This window comes from Ochotona princeps, chromosome 14, assembly GCF_030435755.1.
Source record: "Ochotona princeps isolate mOchPri1 chromosome 14, mOchPri1.hap1, whole genome shotgun sequence".
NCBI classification, from domain to species: Eukaryota; Metazoa; Chordata; class Mammalia; order Lagomorpha; family Ochotonidae; genus Ochotona; species Ochotona princeps.
The window spans coordinates 4,696,458-4,713,411 of record NC_080845.1 but is presented as its reverse complement, the minus strand read 5'-3'; the positions used below and the strand labels follow the sequence as shown (position 1 = coordinate 4,713,411).

The 16,954-nt window shown below is 58.1% G+C and overlaps 1 protein-coding gene across 2 annotated transcripts in view; it reads left to right on the top strand.

The window, feature by feature from the left end:
- The window catches only part of DNM1 (dynamin 1), a 40,188-nt gene extending 25,223 nt beyond the window's left edge, over window positions 1–14,965 (top strand). The window contains exons 12-21 of one of the 2 annotated variants that reach the window (XM_058672427.1): window positions 1,541–1,611; window positions 1,740–1,791; window positions 1,968–1,979; window positions 4,176–4,289; window positions 7,759–7,868; window positions 8,286–8,397; window positions 8,977–9,147; window positions 10,501–10,742; window positions 11,079–11,294; window positions 14,027–14,965. In XM_058672427.1, coding sequence (XP_058528410.1) covers window positions 1,541–1,611; window positions 1,740–1,791; window positions 1,968–1,979; window positions 4,176–4,289; window positions 7,759–7,868; window positions 8,286–8,397; window positions 8,977–9,147; window positions 10,501–10,742; window positions 11,079–11,294; window positions 14,027–14,096 — 1,170 coding nt within the window. In that variant the 3' untranslated portion in view covers window positions 14,097–14,965. Of the gene's footprint in view, window positions 1–1,540; window positions 1,612–1,739; window positions 1,792–1,967; window positions 1,980–4,175; window positions 4,290–7,758; window positions 7,869–8,285; window positions 8,398–8,976; window positions 9,148–10,500; window positions 10,743–11,078; window positions 11,295–14,023 lie in introns of both variants that reach the window. The other variant, XM_058672426.1, reaches the window with a different exon arrangement.
- The last annotated feature ends 1,989 nt before the right edge of the window (window positions 14,966–16,954 follow it).

Below are 16,954 nucleotides of genomic sequence, written 5' to 3'. Positions count from 1 at the left end.
CTCAATGGCTCAAGTCCTCACCTTGCAAGCACTGTGATCCCATATGTGTTCTGGCTGCTCCATTTCCCATCAGCTGTCTGTTTGTGGCCTGGGAAAGCAGTCGAGGAGGGTCCGAAACCTTGGGACCCTGCACTTGCATGGGAGACCCAGAAGAATCTCCTGGCTCCTGACTTCAAATTGGCTTAGCTCCAGCCGTTGCAGCCATTTGGGGCCATTTGGAAGCAGCAGATGTAAAATTCTTCCTTCTCTTTGTGTAAATCTGATCTGCCTTTCTTATCAAAATAAATAAATCTTTTTTAAGGATTTTTTAAAATTCTTTTTTAAAAAGGATTTATTTATTTTGATTGTAAAGGCAGATTTACAGGGAGGAGAGAAAAAAAAGATCTTCCATCTGCTGTTTCACTGCCCAAATGGCTGCAATGCCCGGAGCTGAGCTGATCCAAAGCCAGCAGCCAAGAGATTACTTTGGGTCTTCCGCATGGGTGCAGGGTCCCTAGGCTTCAGGCCATCCTTTACTGCTTTCCCAGGCCACAAGTAGGGAGGGGCATGGGAGGTGGAGTAGCTGGGAAATAAACCAGTGTCCAAATGGGATCCCAGCACATGTAAGGTGAGGATTTACTCACTAGGCTAACCATGCTGGGCCCAAAATAAATAAATCTTCATAAAAAAATAATAACCCCTTTATTCACTTATTGGCCTTTTGGCTAAGATCAAGTATAAAAATAATGCCTTTGAATAATCTTTTGACTATTTCCATTTCTGTTTCTTTTGTCTTTCATTTCTTTTTTAAAATTGAGATTTTTGGGCCCAACGGTGTGGCCTAGCAGCTAAAGTCCTCGCCTTGAACGCGCCGGGATCCCATATGGGCGCCGGTTCTAATCCCAGCAGCTCCACTTCCCATCCAGCTCCCTGCTGGTGGCCTGGGAAAGCAGTCGAGGACGGCCCAAAGCCTTGGGACCCTGCACCCGTGTGGGAGACCTGGAAGACACTCCTGGCTTTGGATTGGCTCAGCTCCAGCCGTTGCAGCCGCTTCAGGAGTGAATCATTAGACAGAAGATCTTCCTCTCTGTCTCTCCTTCTATCTGTATAAAAGATTTATATCTGTTAAAAAGATTTATTTACTTCTTTCTTTGAAAGTCAGAATTATTGAGAGGGTGAGGCAGAGAGAGAGCTTCAGTCTGCTGGTTCACTCCTCAAATGGCCACATGGCCAGGGCTGGATCAGGCCAAGAAGCCAGAGGCCAGGAGCTCCTTTCAGTCTCCCACAGGAGCGCAGGGACCCAAGCCTCTGGACCATCTGCTGCTGATTTCCAAAGCACATTATCAGGAAGCTGGATTGGACTCCAGCTGGCGCTGCAGGCAGCAGCTTCCCACACTATGCCACAGTGCTGGCCCTTGTCTTGCATTTCCCTTTTTTTTTTTTTTTTTTTTTTTTGGATTCTGACCTCTGTAAGTGTAACAAGTGCCTTTCTCCAGCTTGTCATCCGTTTTTCAACTCTTTACTGTTTTTTCCTCCTGCTGTGATCCATGTGCCCTTGAAGGTGATGCTTCTCATTGATATCGAACTGGCCTACATGAACACCAACCACGAGGACTTCATAGGCTTTGCCAAGTGAGTGCCACCCGCGCAGAGAGGGGGTGGGCGAGTAGGTCCAGGTGAACCCCGGGCTGTGGAGTCTGGGTCTCTGGGGGAACAAGGGACTCTGTAGGTGCTGAAGTGCCTACCCTGTCTCCTGCTAGTGCCCAGCAGAGGAGCAACCAGATGAACAAGAAGAAGGCTGCTGGGAACCAGGTAGGTGGGCCCCAGTGCCCCAGCCCGAGGGATGCCAAGCTCTGAGAGCCTCCTCCCCTGAGGGGAAGGGTCCCACTGGGGCCAGCTGCCAGCCACAAGCTTCCCACTGTGCCTCAGTAACCCTCTCTCCTCTCTCCCCGATGCTTCTCGTGGTTGCTATGGTTACCTCTTTGCAGGATGAGATTCTGGTGAGTACCAGGACTGGGGCTCTTGGCTTGTGTAGCAAGGTGGGAGGAGGGGACCATTGGCAGTGGGATCTGCTAGGGGTGAGAGGGGGAGAGCATGGCTGAACAAGGAAGACCTAGCCTTGTGCCACTCCGTGAACCTGTCTGTCAGTGTGGGGTGCACCCCTTTCGGCTGGACCCATGTTGGGTCGGAGAGGGTGAAAAGGTGTGGTGCAGAGGAAGTGATCCCTAAAGATCTGTCAGATGAGCCTGTTGGATGGATGAAGGGAGGATGGATGGATGGATGGGTAGTGGGTAAGTGGATGTGCAAATGGATAGATGGCTGGATGGATACATGGGCACATGGATGGGTAGATAGATGGGCGGTGGGCATGATAGAAGCATGTCCTTTTGGAAGCTGTTTGCCTTCTCCACCTGCCAGGTGGAAAAGGAGATGAGAGGAGAGACAAGCCCTCCTCAGCTGGCTTCCTGCCCTCCTTCTTTAAATGTCTGCAGAGATGCTGGGCCCCAGGAGCCCTTCTCCACCCCAGTCACACCCTTGAACCCTAGAAGGCCTCTGCTTGTCTCTCCTTGGGCTCCAGAGGCCCTGGCTGCTTTGTGAGTAGCTAGCTGTTGGTGCGTTTCTTCCCTTCTCGGACCCCATCGGGGAGAGCTGAGTCTGTCTTACCGTTAAGTCCTCAGTCCCAAGCCCAATGCCTGGCACACAGCAGGTGCTCAAGAGAGTGAAGGAATGGATGTCATGTTGCCCATTCAGTTGCCACTCAGCCAGGTGTTAGTCCTTGCTTCCTGGAAAGCCAGGTCCACAGACAGAGCCCAGCCAAGAGTCCTGTGAGCCTAGGCCAAGTGGTAACTGAATAGCAGGAAGTTCTGGCCTAGGAGCTTCTGAGAGTGGCTTCTCAGGGCTGGGTCAGAGCACAAGGCCAGGTGGCAAACTTGGTCAACTACAAGGACAGTGTGACCTGACACCAAGGGGACTATTACCCTTCCCCTGGGACAGGGTAGGGGAAACACAATGAAATGCCAGGCTCCGTGTCTCTGGTCACTGGCTGAGACAGCCGTTGTCTGCACTCCGCTCAGTAGCTGATGGGCCACATGGTTCTCTGCAATGCTCTCAGGGAGCTCCTGGGCACAAGGAGGGCTCCAGGTAGGCTCTGAAGGGCTCAGATGCCAGTCTGGCTCTGCAATGTCCTGGTCTTGCTCAGAAAAAAAAGCCAGGGAGAAGCGAGTGTCAGGAGGCGGCAGATACAGTGGCCATGGCCTGGGCTGTCCACTGCTCTGGAGCAGGAACCCCAGGTCCTGGGCTGTCCACTGCTCTGGAGCAGGAACCCCAGGTCCTGGGCTGTCCACTGCTCTGGAGCAGGAGCCCCAGGTCCTGGGCTGTGTGATGATCAGGCCGGTCTGTTTCTATCTATCGTGAAAAAGAACTTTGCTTATGACTCCGGAAGAGAGAGAGTGGGGTGAGGGTTTAATAGTTCCTCCCAGTCTTGGAGGGCAGGCGGGGGCTGCCTGGAGCCAGACCCCTGCCAGCCCCAGGGTAGCGTGATAACCTGCTTATTCAGGCCACAACGCGTTCCTGAGTCCTTGCTGCGCAAGGTGATGGGGCATATAGGTGGGCAAGGGCGTTCACATTTGGGCAGGGAGGGGAGGTATGTCAAGGGTAGTCACACATATCCATGCTAGTTAGAAAATGTCATTAGCCGACACTTGGCGGGGGAGGGGCGGCTGATCACAGGTCACTCTGGAGTCCCAACTTAGGCACTGTGAGGACCAGGGAGGGCCTGGCTGAGAATGTGAGCAGGAGTTTGCCAGGGAAGCAGGGAAGGAAACACTATTCTAGGCAGAGAACAGAGACTGTGCAATGTCCCTGAGGCCAGAATCAAGTCTCAGAACAGACAGGACTTTAAACTTCAAAGCTCTTTGGCATCACTTAGCCCAGTGAGCTTTCACACTTTCAGCAGTGGGGAGCTCACCCCTTAGCAAAGCCTCAGGCAGCTGTGGCTATCAGAAAGCTGTGGATCCTGAGCTGACTCAATGCCTGCCTCTCTCTTCTGTTCTCTGCACTTGGGGTCAAAGCCCAGCAGGTCTGGCCCCCACCCTCCCTCCAAGAGTTGGGGGAGGGGCAGGCTGGCAAATGCCTCTTCTCTCCAACCCCCTCCTGCCTCTCCACACCGCCGGCTGACCACCCCCCTCACTCTGTAGGTTATCCGGAAGGGTTGGCTGACCATCAACAACATCGGCATCATGAAGGGAGGCTCCAAGGAGTACTGGTTTGTGCTCACCGCCGAGAATTTGTCCTGGTACAAGGATGACGAGGTGAGTGCTAGGCCAATGGCCGTCCCCGGGGGCTAATTGGGGGAGGAGGGAGAGAGTCAAGCTCAGACCCTGCCTTGGCCTTGGGGTGAACTGCACCACAGCACAAAGCTTTAAAAAGTCCTAATGGAGGCCCATGGATGGAAGCGAGAGGCCAGGATCTGCTGCAGCGAATACTGGGGGCTGAAGACTGAGCACCCTGGGGAGGGGGGCTGGGCAGTGGCTGCTGGGCCCCCCATCCCTGACCCTGCCAGCCCGCGGCCTTCCTGTTTTCCCCATTCAGGGTGTGCCGCCTCCCCCGTGGCCCCCACAGGCCCATGACACACACGAGAGTCCAGCTGCCAGACACCCAGTTAACCCCTGCACCCCAGGCCTCTGGACCACCCCCTCAGCCTCAGGAAGTGCCCAGGGTACAGCCAAACAGAGGGGCTCCCAAGTGCCAATCACCCCTGGGGCCACCACACCATGCTCCTCCGCCTGCTGTGGCACACGGAAGCCCCCCCGCCAACCGTCCTCCCCCGCTGGTCTCCTTTAAGAATGAGTCTATTTGGCTTCCACATCTGGATTCCAGAGGTGACCAGAAAGAAGGGAGGGGGGAGTTGGGGGCTTGCGGTAATGAACTCCAGCTGGTCGGGAGTGGGGGAGGGGACCGATGGAGGAGAGGCTCTCCACAGCCGGGGTGGGGGGTAGCGAGACTCAGGGAAGGGGCTGTGATTTTTGGTTTCTGTGCCCCCTCCCCGTCCCCATCTGCTCGGCATCAGCCCCACCACCTCCCCACCTTGGGCGGAGTCCTCTCATCACTGGCGGGGGCGCCAAGCCATCTGGACCTTATTACCCCAATGCTGGCCTCTCCTTGAGTCCAGGGGCCCCTGGAAGCGGCAGAGTGTGAAGTGGCGTGGTGTGCATGGGGGAGGGGGAGGGGGCAGTCGTTTCCTGCGCTGTCATTCCAGAAGTCTCCGTCATGTCTCCCTCTCCCCATACCCTGCTCTGGGCCTGGTGCTCCTGTGTGGCACTCCTTGCACAGGGCTGGGGGACAGTGAGTGGGCACTGTACTCGGTGGAGAAATGGGGCGGGGTGTCCCCTGTGTTCATGCCTGGCCGTGAAGGTCTTTTGTGAGCTCTGTGTGTGCGTGACTGTGAATGGTGTGGCTGGAGGAGAGCTGGGGTTTGGGGAGGTGCGTGTGTGTGCTTTATGGGGGCGTAGGTGGTAGGTACAAGCATCTAGGAGTGTTTGGAACCTGGGGGTCGGCGTGTGCATGTGGGGGCAGAGCATGTGAGCTCTGGGTGCGTGTGTACGCTTGCATTTGTGGGGTACCATAAAGGTGTGTGTGTGGGCAGTGAGCTGGTGTGAATGTGTGTCTGGCAGGCATGTGTGGGTGGAGGAGGGGAGGCTGTCCGTGTGTGTGTGTGTGAGTGTGTGTGTATGATGGGGGTTCGGCTGCAAGATTTAAAATTTGTCGTTTGGACGGATGTGAGGTGGGAGGTTGTGAGTGTAGACGAATGTGTGTGTGTGTATGCTGGGTGCGAGTGGGTTTTTGCACTGGGACTTGTGGTCCAGGCTGGGGGAGCTTGTCTCCCTCCCCCAGCAGCCACCAAACGTCTGGTCTCTGGGGTGAGGGCGGCCCTCTGGGCACATCTCCAACCCCACTGACCTCCCCACACCGTGTCCTCTGCCTTCCTCTACTGCCCTCCCCCATAACCATTCTCCCTCCCTTCCCCCCTCCTCCAGTCTCACAGCAGGGTGGCACCCCCGTTGTCATTCTGCACCTCCTCCCAGCGCCCCCAAGTGCACCCCCAGACCCCCAAACCCCCCTGCCCCGGCTCCAGTTCTGGGATGGCGGGTGGGAGTCGTCCAGTGGTCCAGCGGCGGCGCCGAGGGTCTAGCCCAGCCCAGCCTAACCAATGTGCAGACTACTGTACAATTTGGGAGTCCTGAACAGATAGTCTAAACACTGGGTAGACGGAGTGGAGGTGTCCTTTAGTCCTTCCCGGCGGTGGCGGCGTCCGTGGGTCCAGCGCGAGCTTCGGCCCCAGCCCCGGAGATCTGCCCGCGGTTCCCCCCAGCCCCAGTCCCGCCAGCCCGTGGTCCCCTCTCTGCTCCCGACTCCCCTTCTGCCTCCTTTGACGTGGCAGGGTGAGCGGGGAGCTGGGGCCGGAGGGAGGGGCGGGCTTGGGGGGAGGAGGCCGCTCCCACCTAGTGTCCAACCCCAAGCGCGGGGCGGGCGACGGCGGGGCCTCCTTCGAACGCTTCCAGATGTTCCCTGGCCGTGTGTACAACTTCCTCCTCTCCTCCCCCAGCCGCCCTCTGGGGCTCCCGGCCACCCGCCTGGCATAAAGAGGGCTTTATGTGGCTGCGTGGGCCAGGCGGGTGTGGGGTAGGGGGTGGTGAGCAGAAGGGGCGGGCAGGAGGGGAGCAGGGTTCCCTAAACATAGTCCCCACCTGAGAGCCGAGGCAAGCCTCGGTCCCTGGCGCCCACACAGACTTCCGTGGCAGTGAACGCACAAGTGGGGCCCAGGCAGTCGGAACCCTTCTCCTCCTCCAGGACCCCCTTCCTGGGGCACCTCCTGCCCAGGTCCCTGAGCTCCTCCTGTGAGACTCAGGCTGGCACCCCCACAGCTGTCCACAGACACACCTAACTCCTGCCAAACACTCATGGGGAGAGCACACCTAGGCAGCCCACTGCACACTGCGTGCAGGTGAGTGTGCACCCCCATGGTGCACAGCTGGAGGCTGTGCTCACACAAGCTTGTTGGCACTCTGGTGTGGTGCACACACGCCCAGTGCACATGAATCCCCATGAGTGTGCAGACAAGCTGGTGCTGCCCCACCGTCAGACCAGGCACAACCCACATATGTGGTGGCGCACATATCTGTGTAACACAGACATGTGAGGGCATAGGCACTCAGGCTTGCTTGTGCTGATACACACATGCACACACCCCAGCTCCAGGCCTGCACTTTGGGTCTGATTCCTAACACATGGGCACTGGGAGCAGTGGGCTGAGCCAGCCCTTTGAAGCCACCAGGGCTGGTGGGCCTCCTTCCTACTCTCCTACTCCCCTTCTTCCCAGTCTTTGCAGCCAAGAAATGAAGTCAGAGGCGGCCAGGCTGGGGACGAGAATGGCTGAGCAGGCCGTTGCTGCCTGGCGCTGGCCTGGCTGGCATCCAGGACCTGCTGGGGGGGCGGTGGGATGTGAGAGCCACCTTCGGCCCTTCTCAGCCCTTGCTAGCCCCTCCCCCCCGAGGCTGACAGGGATGGATGGCGGTACTGACTTGAAGGTCACTGGGGCCATGGGTGCCCAGCTAGCTCAGGGATCAAGGGTGGGGTCTCCACCTACTCAGTAGGAGAGACCACTGTGAAGGGTCCTTGCTCCAGGCGTCCACCAGCAGGGGGCTCTCTTAGGGAGAGGCTGGCGGAGGGCAGCGCCAGCCTCCCTCACCACCATGCCCTCCCTTCCACCTCTGCCCACAGGAGAAAGAGAAGAAATACATGCTGTCAGTGGATAACTTAAAGCTGCGCGATGTGGAGAAGGGCTTCATGTCAAGCAAGCACATTTTTGCCCTCTTCAACACCGAGCAGAGGTGCCTGCGCGCCCCAGCCCACCCTACAAGCGCGAGACCACCCCGCCCAGTAGACACCCAGCCTGGAGCCAGCAGAGACGGGGCCCGCCCCAGCCCCACCCCAGGTCATTTATTCAACAAATAGGTGTAAGGTTCTCACCCCATGCTAGGCAGTGAGCCTCTCTCCTCACAGTCACCTGGCTGGTCCCTGCTGTCCATGGGACACTCCACCAGGGTCCGGGGACTAGGAGAACCCTGGTCCCCCTTCTCATATGGCCCAGTTGCCTGTGGGGCTGGTCATAGCACCAGGTCTCTCACCTCCTCTCCCCAGGGCTACTCAGGGACAAGAGTTCGATTACAGATGGCATTGAGGGGGGTCTTGGGGAACCAAGGGGGGTACTGATGGGGGGGTGGTCTTTTCTGGCTACCCCTTTCCAGGAACGTGTATAAAGACTACCGACAGCTGGAGCTGGCGTGTGAGACCCAGGAAGAGGTGGACAGCTGGAAGGCCTCCTTCCTGAGGGCTGGCGTATACCCTGAGCGTGTAGGGGTGAGCAGCGGGGGTGGGGGGGCAGAGAAGCAGCTGCTGCTTATACCCCACCCCCAGGGGTTCCCCAGGGCACTGTCCTCAGTGAGGCCAAGTCGTGCTAGGTTTCAGAGCCCTTCTTGGGGTGTCCTCCACCATCTCTGCCTCAAGACTTGGAGGGGGCAGGGGCCACAGGACCGGTTCCCCATCTCAGCGATGTGAAAGTTGAGGTGCAGTGCCCCACCCTCACCCTGCCCCTCCCCCTTCCTCTTCTCTGCCTGTGTCTTTGGGCTGTGCTCACTGTGGACCGCCTTTGCGGCTTCGGCGTGGATCATCCAGGACAAGGAGAAAGTGAGTGTTCCCCCCCCCCCCCCGCCTTCCATCTTGCGCTGGATTTTGGAAATGCCCTTTTGGGAAACAGAAGCAAATTCTAGACAGTCGAGTCAGAGAGCCACAGGGATGGGCAGGGCTGTGGACTCCACCCCATCCCGAGCTGTTTCTCTTGTGCCTCAATGAGCCAAGAATAGGGGATGGGGGGCACAGTGGCAGGAGCCTGGCTGTGTAGACGCGGCTGTCCTCACGGGCTTCTCTTGCCGGTATCAGGCCAGCGAGACGGAAGAGAACGGCTCGGACAGCTTTATGCACTCCATGGACCCCCAACTGGAGAGGCAGGTGGAAACCATTCGGAACCTGGTGGACTCGTACATGGCCATCGTCAACAAGACTGTGCGAGACCTCATGCCTAAGACCATCATGCATCTGATGATCAACAATGTGCGTGGGTCATGGGGCCGGGAGGCAGACAGGCAAGGCGGCCTGGGGGGAAGTTGTCCAACAAGAGTAACAGGTACATGCAATTTGACATTTCCTAGTGACCACATCAGAACAAGTTCAAAAAAAAAAAAAAAGTATCTCTATTTTAAACCAAAATGTACCCAAAATAATGTAGGTTGCATATTAATTGTTTTCTGCCTTTTTTCCTATTTTTTCTGTTGTTTGGTTATTTCAGAAATTTCCCCCAAGTACTGCATTTAAAATTTTTTTTCATATTTGTTTATTTGAGAGGCAGAGTTACACAGAGAGAAACAGAAAGGTCTTCCAGCATCTGGTTCACTCCCCAAATGGCCACAATGACCAGAGCTTAGCTGGTCCAAAGCCAGGAGCCAGGAGCTTCTTCCAGGTCTCCCTTGTGGGTGCAGGGGTCCCAAATACTTGGGCCGTCCTCGACTGCTTTTTCAGACCATAAGCAGGGAGCTGGATAGGAAGTGGAGCAGGCATGACTTGAACTGGAGCTCATATGGGATGCCGGCACTGCAGTTGAAGAATTAGCATGTTATGTGTCCACCGTGCCCACCCCCCAACCACCTGTATTTTTAACATGTAATTAGTTTTTAAAGTTTTTAATCCAATGTATAGAAAATTATTTTAATTATTTAATTCATCTTTTTAAAAAACTGAGACATTTCACATATGTTTTTCCATACTTTCTTCCAAATCCAACTCACACATGAAATTTTCATGGGAATTCCTTTGTCTGAATTCATGAAATGCACAGCTGGGGCCCGGCAGCGTGGCCTAGCGGCTAAAGTCCTCGCCTTGAAAGCCCCGGGATCCCATATGGGCACTGGTTTTAATCCTGGCAGCTCCACTTCCCATCCAGCTCCCTGCTTGTGGCCTGGGAAAGCAGTCCAGGACGGCCCAATGCATTGGGACACTGCACCCGCGTGAGAGACCTGGAAGACCTGGAAGAGGTTCCAGGTTCCCGGCTTCGGATCGGTGCGCATCGGCCCGTTGTGGCTCACTTAGGGAGTGAATCATTGGACGGAAGATCTTCCTCTCTGTCTCTCCTCTCTGTATATCTGACTTTGTAATAAAAATAATTCTTAAAAAAAAAAAAAAGAAATGCACAGCTGGAAAAATCCAGCAAGCTCCCCCTCCCAGCACCACCGCAGTCGGTGGTTTAACAAAATAATAAATGAATAAATAAATAAATAAATAAATAAAACAAAAAAGTAGCCAAACCCCGATTAGCCAAGTCAGCAAGCAGCAACAGGCGAGGGCGCAGATAGCGTGGCCCAGGCATCCGGCCCCAGCCCTCTCTCCCCTATTCGTCCCCTGCACCTCCAGACTAAGGAATTCATCTTCTCGGAGCTGCTGGCCAACCTGTACTCGTGCGGGGACCAGAACACGCTGATGGAGGAGTCGGCTGAGCAGGCGCAGCGGCGCGACGAGATGCTGCGCATGTACCACGCGCTCAAGGAGGCGCTGAGCATCATCGGAGACATAAACACCACCACCGTCAGCACGCCCATGCCCCCGCCCGTGGACGACTCCTGGCTGCAGGTGCAGAGCGTACCGGCCGGACGCAGGTACCAGGGCCGGCCCCCACGGCCCCCAAAGCCCCCCAGCCCGGGGCCCGCGGGAGGGGAGGCCCGGGACCGGGCAGTGGCGCGCCCGCGTCCCCGGGGACGGCTCCCACCTGGAGCGAGGGGCGGAGCTTAGTCGAGGGGCGGGGCTTGCCGCGGGGCGGGGCTTGCCGTGGAGCGCTGGCTGCGGGGCAGGTGCACCGGGCGCCCTCCAGCTGCTGCGACCGCCTGGGGCGGGGCTTGCGTGCATGGGCGTGGCCTGCACGGGCTGGGGGCGGGGCCTCGGGCTGGGGGCGGAACTGCTCATCTTGGTCCTCCTTGCTCCTTGTCGCCCCGCAGGTCACCCACGTCCAGCCCCACGCCGCAGCGCCGAGCCCCCGCCGTGCCCCCAGCCCGGCCCGGGTCGCGGGGCCCTGCTCCTGGGCCTCCGCCTGCTGGGTCCGCCCTGGGGGGAGCGCCCCCCGTGCCCTCCAGGCCGGGGGCTTCCCCTGACCCCTTCGGCCCTCCCCCTCAGGTGCCCTCGCGCCCTAACCGAGCCCCGCCCGGGGTCCCCAGGTGAGTAGGGGCTGAAAAGTGATGGCAGAGGCCGCCCGTCAGGTGGCGGTGACCGGGAGGGAGGTATGGGACCGGATTCCGGGCCACCAGAGCAGCCACGTCCCAGGCACTCGCTGGGCACCTTGGGGTGCTGGAGCCTGCCCCCCAGGGGGCGTTGCGTCCCGGAGGTGTTTTTTCTGAGGAGCGGGCTGGAGGGCATCCCACCTGGCCCTCTATTTTCAAGCACTTGCATGGCGCTTCCCTCTTTTCTCACTCCCTGCCTCCCACACTGTTGCAATCCTTTTTCCTCTCCGGCTTTCCTCTTTCATTCCGCCCTCCACTCCTCTCCCGGCCCCTAGCAGCCGACTTCCACTCTGAGGGCCTGTGCCCAGGCCGGATATGGATGTGTGGATTTCCTCCCCATAGACCCAGGGCTGCCTGATGCCCCCACTCCCCAAGGCCCTGTCTTGGGGGCCATCGGCTGGAGTGCGACTGCGTGACCAGCGAGGTGTGTGCTGTGCGTGTGGGCGTGCACACGGGTGTGAGTGTGAGAGTGGCACCCAGGCCCTGGGTAGGACAGGGAGCGGCCAGGGGAGGCTTGTGGGAGTCACAGGGCAACCCAATGGCATCTTCCCCTCGCCCCTGCCTCTGGTCCGCTTAGTCTGTGCTAATGTAATGGGGGCCAGGGCAGGAGCTGAGGAGGAGAGGAGTCTGCTATCCTACCCCAAATATTTCCCAGGAAGAGGATTCTTCTCCTTTCCTCATCTTGGCCTTCTGGCCCCGTGACCCCGTTTCCAGGGTCCATAGGTAACTCAGCCCACCTGCCTCCCGCTGGCTGCTCCTGGGAGGAAGAACACATCAGAGCATTGGCACCTGTGGGTGTTTACCGATGGCTGGAGGGTGGGACTGGGGGTCTAGTGAAACGCAGCTGGGATGGGCTTGCTCTACAGGGACCAGCTGACTGAGGCAGAAGGCAGGGTGTGGCACAGGAGCCTTCCCAGAGCCTGATTCCCTTGTATCCTGTGAGGACCTCTCCCAGGTCTCTCCCAGGGTTGGTGCGGAAATGCCCAGGTTTGGTGGGGTAGAGGGGTGTCTAGGGACATGCTGGCTAGAGGGATGTCATGGTGACTGCCAATGGGGCTCTAGAGACACTGTGCCAACTTACAAATTCCTCCCAGTACGCAGTATGTCCCGGTCTCTGCCAAGGTTCAATATATGGGGACAGTAACACTGGGTATGGGTAACTTCAGTCTCACCAGCTCAGGAGACATTGGACAAGGCCTGGCCCAGCCCGCCAGCAAGGGGGCAGTCTGGGAGAGCTTGTTCGAGGCAGCCCTGGCTTCCACACGGCTGGGGGTGTGGCTGAGTGACGAGGAGGGTGTTTGGGGTGTAGAGTAGCAGCGTGGGCACAAGTGTAGTACAGTTTGTACTGAGGAAGGCTGCTGCTGACCGGAGCACAGGGTACCCACAAACTGGCAGCCAGGGCTCTGACGTGGAGGCTAGGGGAGGCTGGAGGGACCATCCGAGTCTGTTGCTCTTGAGGGGAGGGATGAGGGAGTTGCACCTCATGGAGCAGGTGTGGCCCCGAGCACACCACGCCCGCGTGTGCAGGGAGCTGGTGCCGATGCCTTCTGTGCGGGCGAGCTTCTGTGTTGTGACTCAGCCCACGTGCGTGCTTCTGTGTGCCGAGTGGCTGCATGCCCAGATCATGCCCAGATCCGTGCTGCACGCTCCGACTTGTGAGGGTGCGGGGGACGTGGGAGGGAGATGGATGCGTGTGGTTTGTGGGCATGTGTGTTAGCGTGTGCATGCAGGGCCAAGGGGCCCCCTCAGCATGTGTGTGCACGCCCGGGTGTATGTGTGTGTGTGTTCCCCGCCCCCCCCGAGCGTGTGAACTGCCCTGTTGATTTCGTGCTGTCTTTCAGAATCACTATCAGTGACCCTTGAAGAGTGTCAGCTACGGTAGGTAGATGCTGCTCTGCCTGCCGCATGAACGCGTCTGCCCCGCCGTGCTGGCCGCACCCAGGGCCAGGCCCTGCCCGCTCCCCACTGCAGCTCCGGACTGCCGCTTCTCTTCTTCTCTGTCCTTGCGCCAGCTGCCTCTCTGTGCCCTCCCTTCCCAGCCAGCCTCGGGACTCAAAGCCCGCAGCCTCCATGGCCCAGTCCCCTGGAGCTGAGTCTGGGAGCTTTTGGGGCAGGCTCCGCACCTGAGCTGGCAGACGTGGGTGCTCTCTGTCGGAGAGGCCAGAGAGCCTGTGGGTTATAGTGTAGGGACTGAGAATGTGGAGGGGATGGTTGCTGGGCTGCCGCAGGCCTTTGAACTTCATACCGAGCGCGTGCCACTAGGGGCAGCGAGCAGTATAGCCATCCAGCCACTGCCCCCAGCCTAGGAGTTCTGGGAATGGAATCCCGCACTACTGGACAGAGATGATGGTCTCAGGCAAGAGCCACCTGGCAGCTGGGCAACTGTGTGGGATGAAGGCTCTGCATACTGCCACCCCCTGGCGAGGCCAGGATGTGCAGTCTGTTCCTGGCCTCCCTGGCATCGTCACACCTGCTACTGCTTGGGTCCTGGACCCCGAGGAAGCACCCTAGCCAGCCTATGGGCTCAGGCACCTTGGCCTTGCTCTCAGGCAGGTCGGCTACTCCAAGGGCTGCCCTGGCCTGGCTGCAGAAGTGGCCGAGCGGCCCCACCTGCAACACGTCCCTGGCCTCTGGCCTCTGACTCTTGCCTCTTTGCTTTTCCCCAGCAGGAAGGGCCCAGCCTCGCCTACGCGACCTGCAGCCCCCCGGCCAGCTGAGACTCCCCTCTTAGACTTATAAGGCTGTGGCCACTGGTGTCAGGCTGCCTGCCCTCCTTTCCTCCCGAGGGTCCTCCTTGGAGAATTCCAGGGCTTTTTGAGCATCCAGAGGGGCTTCCAGCGCCCCCTCCAGCCATCTTTTTTTTTTTTTTTAAGCTCTGCACTGCTGGTTGAAGCAGTGTTCTTCCTCCTGTTTTTCTCCCTGGGGCCTGGTGGCTGCTGTGTGGGCCAAAGCTGCCCTTGCCTTTGGCCAGTAGATCCAAAGGCAAGGCCATCAGGGAGGAGGGCTGGGTGTGTGTCTAGGGCTGCGGGTGCACTGCCTGGGTGGTGTGTGAGAGCTGGTGTGAGTGGCATCCTCCACCCAGACTGCCCCAAAGCTCTGGTCAGCCCCTTCCTGCTCCTCCGCCCATCTTCCCTTTCTTTCCTGTCCATCCCCTTTCTAGGAGCCCCACCCACACGATCCACCTGCGTCTTCTCCCAGTCCCCGCCCCACCCACGCTGCTGTGGCCCAGTTGCTCTAGCCTTACCGCCTGTCTTCTTGCTCTCTCTGCCCTTCTCTCTTCTCTCTCTCACGGCCAGCCGATCGGGTCAGGCAAGTCCGTCCCGTCCTGAGAGTCCCAGGCCCCCCTTCGACCTCTAATCAGATCCCTCCTCTTCCTCGGAGACCTCCCTGGCCAAGCCTGCCTGGCCAAGCTGTTGTGTGATCTGACAATGGCTCCACAGCCCCAAAGCCTCCCCTTCATCTGTGACTTTGTCGTATGGTGAGCTGACACATCCAGGCGTGACATTGGTGAAAATGTGCGGTACTGCTCCTGCCCTGTTCTATAAATACCTATAAATACTCATATATATGTATATGTGCACACACAGGCATACACGTATATATATATATATATATAATATATATATATGGCTGACAAAGCCTCACCTTTAGCGTTGGGAACTGGTCACTGTGCTGTCCTGTGGAGTCTCGTGGCCCAGTTATAAGGGAACGCTGTCACCCTAATCGCCCCACTCCAGCGTGTGCCACTCCCATGAGCCTCCCTGTCCTGCCCCGCCTGTGGACGGCCAGCCCTGCTTCCCGCCCCTCCCTGCCCAGCGTCGGGTATGGTGGTGGTAGCCAGTGTAGTTCTTTTGCCTGCCGCCGCCACCAATCCTGCTGGCTCTTGGCTGAAAATAAAACCCTTTTGTGGATGAGGGGGAAAATGACGTGTCCTGTGCTGGCTTGTGTTCTCTGGGGAGCTCCAGGGGAAGGGAGGGCCCAAGGTGTCAACACTGGGGGGTGCAGGGTGTAGCGGACCAAGGTCCTGTTCTTTGCCAAGCTGGCTTGGAAAAAGCGCCTGTCTGCAGGTTCTCATCCTCTAAACCCCACTCTGGCCACCAGGGGGCAGGATCACAAATTCAACCTGCACTCAGGTGAAGGGGTAGGGAAATGGAAAACGTGGACTGGAAGTTAGCACCCCTGGGTGCAGCATTCCCTGTCTGCCTGCTCCACCATTAGCTCATAGCCTGTAGGCTGCAACACAACTGCAACAGAACTGTCATAGTTCCCCTAGAATGGCCCCACCAGGCTGTCCCGGAGCAGGAGCAGTGTGCAAGAAACTGCTCTGGAAGATGCCTCCTGGCTGAGCGGGACACATGTGGACGCTCCAGGGCTGCATACAGCAGAGGCTGCCGCGCTGCTGGTGGGGCCCCTTCCCCAGGCCACTGCCTGCCTAGCCCCAGCACCACCAGACCCTGGGGCCCAGTGACACAACAGCAACACGCTATGGCTAAATCCATTTATTTCAAAATAAAAACCAAAGTAACAGGAGTTACATCACCAGGGTTACACAGCCCTGTCTCCGCCTCCTTCCTGTCATTTAATAAATAAGTTCCCTGACCCCAAATAATTATTAAGACCTCCTCTTTTATCAGCTCCAGCCTCCATTATGATACAGGGGGTGGCCCGACCCCCGGAATATACAAAATGTTACACAAGTACAATATGTACATGGGGGCAGGGGAAGCCTGCCTCCAGCAGCCTCTCCCCTCACTGAGCTTATAGTTAGCCCCAACTTTCATAAAGCTGGACAGAATTCTGCCTCCTGCCCTGCCCCAAAGTGCCTGAAAAAGGGAAGCAGGTTCCCCCCCACTGTCCTGCCCCCATGCGCCTTGAGCTGTGACAGCGTGGCCCCCCACTGTCCTGCCTAGCAGCAAAGGCACTGATTAGAGAGCCGTCCCTGCCCGACGTTGCTCTCACGGGCCCACGGGAGCCCCATGTGTGCTAAGGGCTGTGACATGCCCTCACGGGACCAGCCCCCGGAGTCTTCCGGGGCAGGTAAGAGGGCAGAGCCTCCTCTTATAGACTCTGCCCCAGCCAGGCCTACTGCTAGTCCCAAACCCTAAAGACTAAAGACCTTGCTGGGTTGGGAACATCCCTGAATGAGAATTTTCCTTATCCAAAGAGGGGCCTGACCAGAAGCCCCGCCCAGATCCCTCACCCAAAGCTGCCTTCACCCAGGACCCTAACCCAAAGCTGCCCTCACTCGAAGTTGCCCTTGCCCAGGTAACCTCACCTGAAGTTGCCTTCACCCGGACCCTCAGTCAAAGATGCTCCCAAATAGAGGCCCCATCCCAGAGGCCCTCAGTAGAAGATGCTCCCCACCCAGATACCCTCACCAGAGTTCCTCGAAGTTGCCCTTGCCCAGATGTCCTTGCCAGAAGTTGCCCTCAGGTACCCTCAAAGATGCTCCCCACCCATAAACCCTTGGCTGAAGATGCTCTCACCCTAGAGCCCCTCACCCAAAGACTCCCAGTTTAAGATGCTCCCCACCCAGAAACCCTCAGCTTATGATGCGCTCCATCTAGAGGCCCCGTCCCAGAGGCCCTCAGAAGATG